This window comes from Maylandia zebra, linkage group LG14 (genome assembly GCF_041146795.1).
Source record: "Maylandia zebra isolate NMK-2024a linkage group LG14, Mzebra_GT3a, whole genome shotgun sequence".
NCBI lineage: Eukaryota > Metazoa > Chordata > Actinopteri > Cichliformes > Cichlidae > Maylandia > Maylandia zebra.
Genome location: NC_135180.1, coordinates 6,723,065 through 6,736,441, shown reverse-complemented (window position 1 = coordinate 6,736,441; position 13,377 = coordinate 6,723,065). Strand labels below are relative to the sequence as shown.

The 13,377-nt window shown below is 38.8% G+C and overlaps 1 protein-coding gene across 2 annotated transcripts; it reads right to left on the bottom strand.

Annotated features, from left to right (window-relative positions):
• Positions 1-240: 240 nt before the first annotated feature.
• LOC101478149 (uncharacterized) lies at positions 241-12,989 on the bottom strand. 2 transcript variants are annotated; one of them, XM_004562846.3, is made up of 5 exons: positions 12,219-12,989; positions 5,769-5,808; positions 5,603-5,686; positions 5,188-5,436; positions 241-2,804 (listed from the first exon to the last, which is right to left on the bottom strand). In XM_004562846.3, the coding sequence occupies exons 1-5, from the start codon at positions 12,591-12,593 to the stop codon at positions 2,266-2,268; spliced, it is 1,287 nt and encodes a 428-aa protein (XP_004562903.3). In that variant the 5' UTR covers positions 12,594-12,989; the 3' UTR covers positions 241-2,265. The 2 variants fall into 2 exon arrangements, with proteins under 2 accessions (XP_004562903.3, XP_012777756.2); XM_012922302.2 differs by having other exon boundaries at positions 5,787-5,808.
• Between the last annotated feature and the right edge of the window lie 388 nt (positions 12,990-13,377).

Genomic DNA, 13,377 nt, shown 5'->3' with positions numbered 1-13,377 from the left:
GGTGGAAAAACTAAAATGAGCCACCAAGTTGGTCATATATCCAGTAAGAAGCCTTTGTCCAATCAGATGTCTAGAAATGCTGATCAAGTGTCCAAATATGCTCCTATCAAGACAACACACTTCTTTAGGGATTTGCTAGAGATATGAAACCTCAGTGAAATTTTAATAACCAGATTATGTGTTCAATTTCAGTCCCTGTCAACAGTTTTCAGACATATCTGAAAATTATGGTGTATGAGGTCAAATGCTGGTTTCTTTATTTGTTCTTGCTGTTGTTGCAGTAATACAAGTGGTCACTGAAAGAAGCTAGGACGAGTAGGAGATAAAAACTGGTAAAATCAAGAAAGAAATACAATAAAAATGCTTCAAAAGTGTGCAAACGTCTTGATGAATGCTCAATCATCCAGGTAAGTAAATCTCCGAAAGTTGATTCTGTTCCAGATGAACAGAATCAACGTTTGGAAAAGTGTGCAAAGTTTCCTCAAAATAAGGTTTAAACAGTGTTTGTCCCATGCCTTACAGTAAAACAATTGTGAATCTTGATGGCATTACCTTGGGACCCAATCACGCTATGAGGAATCTTGGAGTCATTTTTGACCAGCATACGTACTTCAATGCTCATATTAAACAAATCTGTAGGACTGTTTTCTGCCATTTGCACAATATCTCTAAAATTAAACATATCCTGTCTCAGAATTATGCCAAAAAAAACTAGCCCATGCATTTATTGCTTCTAAGCTGTATTCTTATAATTCCTTATCCCCAGGATGTACTAAAAAATCCTTGACTGCTGATGTTTTCTCTGTATTATTGTGGGATCTTTACCTTACAATATGAAGCGCCTTGAGGTGACAGCTGTTGTGATTTGGCGCTGTGTAAATCAAACTAAACTGAATTGAATCTTTACTGTGCACATGTATCAGCGGAGAGGCGAGACAGATGCCATCTGTGCCATTTCTTCAATAGATTTGTCTTCCAAATTTATGTGTGTGCCACATCTGTCTTATAATATCTCAGACAGCTTAACATGCACATCCAGATATTTGCAAACAAAATAACTTTGATTTCAGTGAGTGCACAACACAAATATAAACCACTTTATTGTGAATGCTGAGCCGGCACAGCACATAAAGTAGTCATTAGACCTGTGACTGCAGTAATTGTGTAATTAATATAAAGTATTTTATAGCTAGGCTTTTAGTTCAAAAGACATTCCAGTAAAGTTTGGTTTTCATTTAAAAAAAAACAACGCAGTAAACATTCCTCAGTGTGTGCTCTGTGTGAGAAGACTTTATGCATTTGTCTTAAAGTCTTGTCGGGTTTTAATGAAGATTTGACACTGTAATTAAATAGTGTTGAATAAAGATTGTTTCAATTTAATTGATTTCCCTGTTTGATTCTTCTTAAAGTTCAATGAGCAAATTGGCAATGTAAAAAAGTATGCCATTCTATTAATATACTGTATGCTGCCTTAAAAATATGGTCTGAGCCATTTGATCCATTAGGATGTCTTGGAAGTGAAAGCAGATGGGAATCACTCTCTGAGCTCATTCCTTTTTGTCCAGTCCATCACCTGTTGTCTTTAATTTATGCATGCTGTTTTGTCTTTTCCCTCTCTGCTCTTTTAAAGTCTTTAGAGGCCCTATGGGTTTCAAAGGGTCAGAAAGGGGCAGGCTTACTGTCCTATCAAAGACAGGCTGCAGGATAAGCGTAGTATACCACCTGTCCTTGGTGCTCTGTGTCAACACTGCTGGTGTCGCTGTACTCATGCATCATCATCTCCACCCCCGGCTACTTGTACAGTGGTTCTTCCTATGCACGCAAACACACACACAAACACACCTTGAAATCCAAGACTAACTGAGCAAATGCTCAGAGTTAGTGCTTCTGCTCTCTCACACACACAAACAAATGTGCGCACTATGAGCACAGGACCCCTACTGTCTGACAACCATCACACAGAGACAAATCAAGGAGTCCTGCTGCTAAAAACCCACCCTTTCCTCACACTTCACATCACAGAGGACTCTTTCTGGCCCAAGCCAAATCTGTGGGGGTTGTTTAGCTGAGAAAAAGGTTGTCTCCTGGTGAGAAAGTCAATTGTAGGTCCGGGGGTCACGCAGGGAGTGGAGAGACACTTCCAAAAGTCTGTGAAGATTAAAAATTAGCCTTTCAAATGACAGCTAAAGTTAAAACTACACAGGTCATCTGTGGGAGTTTTTGTTTATCCTTTCATTGAAGAGAAGGTTTCACAAGCTCTTCTTATTAGGGTTCAGTTTCCTGTCCTGCTTTCCCTGACTGAAAGGTCCCAGGAACCCCCACATCTGGAAAGGAAGCCAAGGTGGAGCATGATGATCCAAAACTGGACACCAGACCTGAGTCTGAGTCAGAAAGTGCCAGCTTCTCAAACTTCTGGATCACTTTCCTAACCGACTGAAAGGGAACCTCTTGGCGCCACTCACTTCTGCTGTTTCCATGAGGCTCCCTGTAGGTTGAGCTCTTACTAAGAAATACGTAAACAGGTGGGGGTAGGCCACAGCGCAGTCTCAGTCTGCCCTGGCCCAGGCCCAGGGCTGGGACCACTCCAGCATTGCTGAAACGTGTTGGCAGTGTGGCGAGATGCTCCTGGGTTAGAGGGTTGTGGAAGCTTAGGGTCCCTCCTCCAATGTTTAGGAAGACCCCAATGGTTTTGATCTGAGGTGGGATGGTACAAAGTTGTTCACAGTTCCCATCATACACTGCCCAAAAAGTCAAACTGTGCCTCTCAAGCCACCAGCCATTAGAACCATCCACTGAGATCACACCTGAGGGAGACAGAAAAGTTTCAGTTTTCTCTGCACTTTTATGGATTTGGTTATGCATTAAAATAGTCTTTAACAATTCCTGGCTCTGGGGATAACACTTTGGCCAACGCTCAAATATCCCAATAGCCATTCAATTGATTTTTACAATATTTTATTTATTTATTCTCCTAAGACGATGCATCTGTTTGACTTTGGTGGCTTTCTTACTTTTCCTCTTGCACCACCATGAGGTTGACATTTGTAGTGTTTATAGACACTATCAGATCATTAGTTCACATTGCTCAATACTTTTATAACGAGTCAGCTTAATTAATGTTATTCCCATCTGTGTGGCTAAGTTAATATAATGTAACTAAAATAAGCTGACAACTGTACAATAATTTAGGGTTGAAGTAAATAGCTTAAGGAATAAATCAAATGCTACTATAAACTGTAGGCATTTCATTGTGTGTTTGTTATTTTTGCTTAGTGGAAATTGTTGCTCTTATTTGTCTGTGATGTAGTCTGGATGCTGAGGAGGTGAGCCACCAACTTGGTGGTATCATGGATAAACAAGGAGAAGACAAAAGACATCTTTCCTTGAAACACCACAGATATACCCCTCCTGCATAAACGATACCCTCCGGGACCATCACCGCAGCCTGGACAGGAACAAGAAATGCTGTGATTCATAGTTATGAGTTACAACACTCTCAACGATATTGCTCAAAAGAGTGGGAATAACTAAAAAGAATATTTAAATCCAAAAGAAGTGTTGAGTTTTTGTTTAATGTTGTGGTCTGCAATGGTGTTCTGAATAAAATAAGTAAGAAACCAAGTTTCTTTTTATGTTAAATCTTTGTTTTGTTTTAATTTGACTGATTTCATTTCATTTCATTTTTGTGTTGTATTGGCAAACAGAGTGAATAAATGTCTTTACTGAGTGTCATCTACAGCTGGGTACTGTTCTGATACTGTGAAGTATAAAGTTGGGCGACTATGAAAAACAACATTTTAACTTTGTTACATGCATGTCCTCTACGAGTTTATATCTTAAGTGGAAAACTTTAATTTTTTGTGTGTTTTTTTTTGTTGGGCAACATGGTGGTGTGGTGGTTACCACCATTGTGTCACAGCAAGAAGGTCCTGGTTGAAATCCGCTGGCCACCTGGGACCTCCCAGTGTGGAACTTGTATGTCCTCACTGTGCCTGGATAGGTTATTTCTGGATACTCGAGCTTCCTCCAACAGTCCAAAGATGTGCATGTTAGACTAACTGGTGATTCTAAATGAGCTGGAGGTGTGAATGGTTGTCTGTCTCTCTGTGTTAGCCCTGTGACAGATTGAGAGCATGTCCAGTGTGTACCCTGCCTCTTGCCCTATAATAGCAGGGATAAGCTCCAGCCCTGCCTTAATCTTGGATCGGTTGAATATAAAAAGATCCAATGATGTTTATTCAGAAAAACACCAACAAGGAAACCTCAGTTACTCACATCACTGCCGTTGAATGTGATTTTAACCACTAGAAAGCATCTGATCTGTCACACACACATATATCCACAAACACAAATCCAAATGTCTTGATGCATGCTCAATCATCCAGGTAAGTAAGTCCCAAAAGGTTGATTCTGTTCATCTGGACGTAGCGTTTTCAGTGAGAGAAATGTTTCATCACTCATCCAGGTGACTTCTTCTGCCTCAGCTGACTGCAGGTTTCTCCAACCTTATAAAGAGTATATTGCACAATGACTGAAACTAGCACCACTGAATGAACAATAGGCTGTGAAGTCAGTTCCTTGATCATTAATATGTACATTCTCATGACCATTTATTAACAACTACTGATCAAAGACCATTGATCATTGATCAAAGACCACTGATGGCTGCAATCACAGCATTTTAAGATGGCGAAAGATGTACCCTTAGGCCCCCTCCTCATTTCAGACATGGTCTTTCCCTTTTCATCTGACCGAAGAATGATGGACACCATACATTCTTGCCAGTCATACAGTAAAACATATCCTGTTTTCTTGCCCCTTTTTAACTGGGGAGACCATTATTGACCAAATAAGCTTCATGTTGTATTGTATAAGATTTGAATTTAGTGACTGACAAATAAACTCATTACACTAGAGTTTACTGAGGTCAAAGTGAAAAGACAATAAGGGCTGTTTTAATATAAACTTGTATCTAAAGACACTTCTTGTTCTAAATGGAAGACTTGTCCTCTGTTGGCCATTTAAAATAATGCAGATTTAACGTTTGGCTGTCTTCTCAGTTCTCCATTGTTATCAACCTGCTTGTACAGCACAGAAGAAAAGAGGAGGGAAGCTGTAATGCTACTGATTTAGACACTGTGTGTGTCTTCCTATGTGTGCCATGAATAATTAAGTTGTTGTTTTTACCAATCTTGTAGATGGAGCTATTACACACTTCCACCTCCCAGTAGTACTGCCCCCGTGCAATTACTACATCAGCACGAATATGATGGAGAGTCCCTGGGTCTGAGGTCATCACAGGTCTTCCAATTTTGCCTTCTGGAGCTGGTACAGGGGGATTCTCTTCGTGGTAGGTGACAGTTAAAGAGGAGTCAGAAAGATGGAGAGATGGTGGGGTAGTTGAAGCATCAAGATGATCCAGAGCAAAATGCAGTCCTAAATTAGGCCAGAGTAAAAATAGGACAGAGCAGATCAAGTACAGCATGTAAACACACACACACACCTCTCTCTCTCTCTCTCATATATATATATATATATATATATATATATATATATATATATATATATATATATATATATATATATATATATGATTACCTACCAAAGACAGAAGCCTCCATTTCCTCCTCCCGGAGATCTACAGCACCATCCACTGGTGTTATCGTGGAACTGGCAACACTGGAATCTGGGCCAAAAGAGGGAAATGTCTAGGTTACCTTATGAGAATCTTTTGGGTTGTTGCTTGAAAGTGAGGTTGCTATACTTACAGTATAAACTGGTCTGACCTGTTACTTTACTGCTGTCCTCCTAAATGTGGCGATGTGTGGTGAGAAATAATGAAATACAGAAGAAAAATGCCAGAGACATTAGTCATACAGCATAATAATCCATTTATTTATTTATTTGCACAATCAAACTTTCCATGACTCTCTGACATCTCTCTTATTTAATCACAGTACCCATCTGAGATTCAGGATGAAGCATGTATTATTTATCAAATAAATATGCCAGAAAAACCAAACACATTTTATTTGCAGCAGAGGTTGTTGGATTGGATTGTTAAGTAATAACATAATGATCCTATTAATAATGACCATAATGACCCAAGTTTTTAAAAACCTCACAATGTTTTATTAATGAAAAGGACGTCTTGGATAAAATTTCAATATGGACACTGGTCTTAGAATTAAAACCTTTTCATTACAAGAATTTTTGTACTTGTTATTAATCTCTGTCTCTCTTCCACAGCATGTCTTCTATCCTGTCTTCCTTCTCTCACCCCAACCGGTCGCAGCAGATGGCCGCCCCTCCCTGAGCCTGGTTCTGCCGGAGGTTCTTCCTGTTAAAAGGGAGTTTTTCCTTCCCACTGTCACCAAAGTGCTTGCTCATAGGGGGTCATTTGATTGTTGCGTTTTTCTCTGTATGTATTATTGTAGGGTCTACCTTACAATATAAAGTGCCTTGAGGCAACTGTTGTTGTGATTTGGTGCTATATAAAATTGAATTGAACTGAATTGAAGAAATTCAAACTGAACAGCAACATATTATTGCTGAAACTTCCCCTTGTCTGAACATTTGTCCATTTTCATTGCCTTTTTAATCATAGTGCCTTAAAAAAACCCTATCTGCCCCCTTATTGATTTGGGCTTTTTTTTTTGCATATATGTCACACTTGAATGTCTCAGATCATCAAAAAATATTGGACAAAGGTAACCTGAGTAAATATATAATATGATATATAATATATAAGCATTTTTCACTGATAAGTAAATACAAAATCATCATTTATAAACTGCATTTTATGTTTACTCTTGTACAGGAATGACACTGTAGGGGTATAAAATTTTCCTAAATCACAATTAAGTTAGTAATTGTGGCATTAAACCATTAAACCTCACCAGTTAAAACCTGACTGGTCTGTATTCAAAATATAGATCTGTTTATTGCTAGTACATATATATAAAATGTTGATGACTCCACCTTTTTTCAAAGATGTTCTCCCTCCTTCTCCAACCTCACCCATTCTGTGCATCTTAGGTGACAGATGACAGGTGGGTAGTCGCTTCTCCTGACTCTTGACTTCAAGCCATTGGTATTAAAGCTTTTTCACATGACTGTAGTAGTTCTAGTTCCCAGTCTGTTGATCCATCTCATTCATCTTTTTGGTTGTACCTGTTTGTTTTTGTTTTTACTCTACATCAGACACTTTAGTCTATAATGCCAATCTTGTTGAATGAATGGATAAGGGGATTGAAAGGGGTTTTATAAAATCAGTCTTGCTGTTTTTATATTTGCCTTCATCAGAGGCACTAGTAGTTAAATTACATTTCAAAAAGGTTACCAAAGGGGATTTATTTGACTGTACAAAATTAACCCATAAGAACCCACGGTGACACCTTTACACATTGAGGAAAGTTCCTGTTACATTTTCAACGTTGACTTGCTCGTAGTTTTCCTGACACTGGACCTTTTATGGGACATTGAGTATTTTATTTGGGGTAGTGTATATTGTCTATGAAACAAAATATCCAATGCCCCATAAAAGGTCCAGTGTAATGTAACAAAGCAATAAACAAAACAACAAAATACAAAAAAAGATTTAAAAATGTGCTTATCACTTCCCACAAATATGATACACAAAAAGGGTTGAAACAGCAGGCGGCACTTAGAATTGGAGATTATGTATCGGAATTTCAGGAGCAGGACCACGCCTCCAAACATGCTCCTTCTGGCTGTCATCTGGGTTCCCCCAGTTCTGCAAGCTGATCATTCTTGTTTACGTGCCCCACCCTCCCTCCCTCCCTCCTTCTTCTCCATTCTTCAACTTCTTCAATTCTATTTAGTACACGGGGATCTGCCAGGCCCGGGAGCCATTGGCAGTCCCCTTTGAGGCCTTCCCCAAACCGCAGCTCAATTCATGTCAAAGCATTGACTTTTACCTAGTAAAACACTGTCAAAGTTAAAATGAGGACATGGGCCCAGCTAGTGAAATAATAGATTTGAAGAAGTGTGCATGAAGAGAGAACATGGAACAGCTTTATCAAGTAATAGGCTACAGCTCTGTTAAAGACACTAACTAAATAATAAATAAATACATAAATTCTACTGTAAAAACATTTATTTAAAAGAAAAAACCCTGTAATTTTAGTAGGCCAAATCTGATCTACACAACTGGCGTCTGATCTTGTCATAGCTATGTAAAGCTTGCAATATGTCACAAATACAACGACAACTAATAACAGTGACGTGAGCAAAGTTACCAAATCTTAGGTCCAGAAAAGCTTTTGCCGTTTGTATTTGTTAATTTATTTGTTAATTTATGTCAACAGATATTTTTTTTATAACTAGAGCCTGAGTAACATTAGCTTGAATACTTTAAACAGAATATGTTTTGACAGTAGTGCCAGTGTGACACTCAGCACTGCATGCTAACACATGCACTTGCTGTTGTGCTTATGGGAGCCTGGCTAGGCTCACAGTTTTCACATAAAGCCCATCCCTGAATGGGTAATTATCTCAACAGGAAAAAAAGCTACAAGGTATCTTTTGATTTTGAAAACTAAAGCAGTGATATGTAGAGATAGACCGATCCGATATTACGTATCGGTATCGGTCCGATACTGACCTAAATTACTGGATCGGATATCGGAGAAAAATAAAAAATGTAATCCGATCCATTAAATATCACGAAAGCACCTCACAAAACTTGCAACACGCTGTAACTCACCTCAGAACGTTAGCACGTCGGAGCAGTATGCATCACGTGATAGAGCGGCTGTGGCATGCAGGACCTGTGGTGGTCTGGATAGCATGTGGAGCTTCGCTAGCAACCCGGCATTTCATCTCCGACAAAGTTATCCCCGAGAGAAGTAAAGCAAGTGTGTAAGTCCATCTCTGAATGTAAAGCATTCCTGCGTTAAGCTTAACAAGCGACTGCCTCTTCTTGCTGCTACTTCAATCATGAAACTGCTTAACGATCAGCTGATCGGCTTTTCTGTGCGAGTCCCTGTCTCTAGTTTGCTTTTGGCCCACTTTGCACCAGAAAGAGGAAACCAGCGGCTGAACAGCAGCACGTTTAAGCTTGATCAGCTGTTGTTAGAATTTATTTATTATTACTTTCTACACCAGGATCTTTTTCTACGTAGCTGACGGCTGGTAACTGTGCAGGGGCGGATCTAGCAAAGTTTAGCCAGGGGGGCCGATAGGGCATTAACAGGGAAAAGGGGGCACAAAGACATACTTTTCTTTCTTATTCTCATTTAAAATGTCTAGCTTTTAATAAATAATTATCTGACAGCCAAAGTTTTAATTTGATGCAAAATGAATAGAAGTCCATTACTGTATATAGTAACTATTAAGTCTAATATATATACCCTAGTAAGCTATAGTACTTTTTCCTTTGTGAAGGTACCATCTGTGCAGTCTGCAATTTTGTTGAAGAAAGATGTTGAATCTATTTAATATTTCTTGAAAAATAATTGATTTCTGTGCATTTTTTTTCCACACTGCATCAAATTAAGGTTGATTACGTCGATTAAGCACCATGAGGTGGAGCGTGAGGGGTGGTTCCCTATTTTTTATTTATTTATTTTTGTTGTTGCTGGGAGTTGGAACCCTATTAGTTAGGTTGCTTAATATATATGCTAAGTACTCTTTAAAATACCAGAATAGGGAGGATGGTGTAGGTTTAAGTTTATTAGATTGATCAGTATTGCTGAACTATGAAATATTTTTTTTGGATACAGGTATAACAGAATAGCTTTAGTGTAGTTGTTGTTTTAAACTTGAGTATGAACTTATACAAAATGCAGCAAGATATTTAAAAAACAGTTTTGTTGATTAAAAAACACTATATCGGATTCATATCGGTATCGGCAGATATCCAAATTTATGATATCGGTATCGGTATCGGACATAAAAAAGTGGTATCGTGTCATCTCTAGTGATATGTGGAGTAGCCAGACTAAGCTAGCTTAGTTACCAAAAAAAGTACATACAATAGTAAAGTACCTAACTCAAAACTCGTCATACAGTTAACTTTATTCCTGTAGATGTTTATTGATATTCATTACTTACTTGCTGGCCTTGATGTGCCATAAGAAGGCAAACAGTATAGATGTTAACTTTAGGTACACATTAAATAAGCGGTAACCTGAATTCTAGGCATGCTGGCAAGTGTATTTTGTTTTCTCTTGAAACACTCAGACTTGTTTCCATAGGTTTCAAGTGTTTCTGTGCTGAGCCAAGCAATGCTGTTTTGGCTTTTAGTGTACCTTGGAAGTATTAATAATCTTTTAATTTAATTAATCTAAATCTATCTATCAAGAGACACTTGTTCGATTACGGGTTTTTGGCTACTAGTGTTGTGCAGGTTTTGGTATCGATCCAGTGCCAAGTAAATACAAATTCAGTATTGGTGATACTGATAATTTAAACTTATGTAAGGACTTATGTAAGGAAGAGTAGTGTGTCAAGATTTATGAATGACTGATGAATCATCATTAGTTTGCCAATTATAAACACACTCTAGGGACCATTAAATACCGGTGAATGTACTTTGTACCATACTTTGTTAATGCAACAAATTCCAACTTTCAGCTTTTTATCAGTTTTTTGAAGACCTGAAATGTAAATTTGTCTGTCTTTGAAACACTTCAAATACATAATGATAAAATAGAAATAAATAAATAGGACAGAATATGTTTCTGTTCTAATACAATAATTAATTCATTATTATATGTATTTATTAATTTAATCTACAAATGATACAATATAAAGGTAATCAGTCTGTTAAAATAACAACTATGATGACCAATAATACGTGAGTACAGAGTCAGTCTCTGTGCTGGGGTTCTAGAGCTGCCTGAGGGATATCTTTCCTCCTGTTCGTTTCTTTTTTGTGTGCTCCTTCATATCTTTATATAAGTTAATAATGGTTGAGGGACCAGGAGAAAATTTCCTTCCATCTGCTGCGCTTTCTTACTGCAGCCTACATGTTGCTACTCAGAGCCGCTGAGTCACATGACCGCAGGACAAATAAACACACCAGAACAGGAAAGAGGGTGACAAAACAAAATGTGCAAGCATCGGTCCTCTCGTGCAGAGAACTGGTGATTGCACAGACATCTAGTGCTGTGTGATACTGCAGATTTTGGTACTGATCTGATACCAAGTAAATTCAGGGCCAGTGGTGCTGATACCAATACTGATACAGATACTGATACATTTAACCTATAAAGGCAGCATGTCATAAATCATGAGATAACTCTTAGTCAATTTGCAAATTCTGAACACATTTTATTTAACACTGCAAAATTATGAGTTTTACTTTCCACAATAATGACACCTTGCAGCTTTTCATGTATTTTTAAACTGGGTTTTCTAGAGACCTGAAATGTAAATATGTCTGTCTCTAAAGCACTTAGGGTCAGCTTGCTGTTTAAATGCTCTATATGGTATAAATAAAATAGTCGTGACAGGTAACACAAAAAAAGATCAGACATTTTTGATAGGGCATGTTTGAGGTGTATTTTTTCATAAAAAAAAAAATAAAGAAAGAACTTTGAAAATCAAAACAAAGTATTGATCCTATCCCTCTAGTATGAATCTTATACCAATTCAGCATTGCTATCAATACAGTTGGATAGATTTGAATTGGATAATTGGTTTTGCTTGACTGGTGATTCAAAAGCAGTGATGCTGTGAGACTGGTCATTGTGTGTTTCGGGGGTTAAGGGAGTCTCAGCACCAACTGACAGACTCTTCTGGCTTTATCTGTTTGTTTTTCATTAGCGCTGTCACATTACAATTCATAATAATGGTGGTCAACAAAATCCCAACAATATTATTGCAATACATGTGTGAAATGTGGAAAGGTATAATAGCTAATAAGTTTTAAAGATATTAGGTATGATCTGTAAGTATAACTGCACAAAAGCTTACAAAAACAACAGTGATATAATCAAGTCATGATCTGGGTTATAAATGGTTATTGTCAGTGTAGTATTATCTTACCAACAGTAATAACTCCCTCTTGTGAATGTAGCATTGGAGAGTTAGGATTCGGAAGTGGGTTAGACAATCTATTTTTTTTTTAAATGTGCTATCAGGTTTATGGCTACTATCCCAGACCCCAAAAGGCAGAGTACCTACCTAGCCTACCTAGACCACATTGTGTTTAAGTGGAAATGCCAGAATTTCCCTAAAGGACATCTGACCTGCACATGTAGCGGGTGATCCTCAGGTGAGGCCTCTCTGTTGACATGATTAGATCTCATGCTGGGATGTTTTGGGAGGCAAGATATGGCAGATGACCAGGTCAAGCACGGCAGCTCCACAGGATGCCGACAACAGGGGCACCGCACAGAGCACATGGGTTGACGGCGTAGCCTCGCTCCCTCTCCAGCTGCTACACACTGACCACACATGGTGTGAGAGCATGGCAGGATCAGAGTGATGTCATAGTCTTGTTTACAAGCTGGACAGTGGGGGAACTGCTGCAAACAATCTGTGTCTTTGCCCTCATCCTCTCCCCTTCTGCATCTTCCCACAGTCAACTCCTTGCTCGTTATTTCAGAAGAACCGTGTTTCATTGCTATTTAGGTGTTCTGTCTAAATGCAATGTCATTGTAGATACACTACATCAATTTTTTGTTTGAGATCCACAGCTGTCTGACTGCATGTACACAGCCATGGTCTTCACAAGGCATCAGTCAGTAGAAGCAGCATTCGAAATCCGTTCTTCCAAACAAAAGAGACCACGCGTGCAACGTCTGTTTATAAAGATGTCCTTTTAGCAAACCGCAGAGATGTTCGAATGGGAAGTGGTATCCTCCTGTGGCCTTTCACAAAGTGAAACTGCAGAATAGGAGGAGCCCAGCTGAATAGATGTATTCTTGTTGTGGTGTCCAGTATGCCTCCCAGCTGGTTATGAAGGGGTGAAACCGGTGGAATGACCAAGCAGATAAAATATGGAAAGAGAGAGACAGACAAAGAGAGAGAGAGGGTGTAGGAGAATATGATTAGTGGGGAGCAGGAGAGAGGAGGCCAGCCTTTTGAAAGGTACTTATTGCCTGGCGTTGCCATGGTTATGGCTCTTCCTGCAGAGACTCACAGCTGCAAGATAATGCACCACAAAAACCCACTTGTGCATGCAGGCACACACACACACACACACACACACACACACACACACACACGCACACACACACACACACACGTGCACAAAAGCTTGCAAAAACAACAGTGATATAATCAAGTCAGGATCTGGGATCTGGGTCGAATTTCCCAGAGGAACCCACCCGAGGGATTAATAAAGTTCTATCTTATCTTATTATTTTGCACTAAAAGATCAGTGTTTTGTACGTTAAAACAATA

Excerpts from the sequence above, each read along its gene's own strand:
- LOC101478149 (XM_004562846.3), bottom strand. The coding sequence starts at position 12,593 with ATGAAACACGGTTCTTCTGAAATAACGAGCAAGGAGTTGACTGTGGGA. Across the intron at positions 5,809-12,218 it reads ATCACCCGCTACATGTGCAG|GAGGACAGCAGTAAAGTAAC; the intron begins GTCAGATGTCCT and ends CGCCACATTTAG. Across the intron at positions 5,437-5,602 it reads AATGGAGGCTTCTGTCTTTG|GACTGCATTTTGCTCTGGAT; the intron begins GTAGGTAATCAT and ends GGCCTAATTTAG.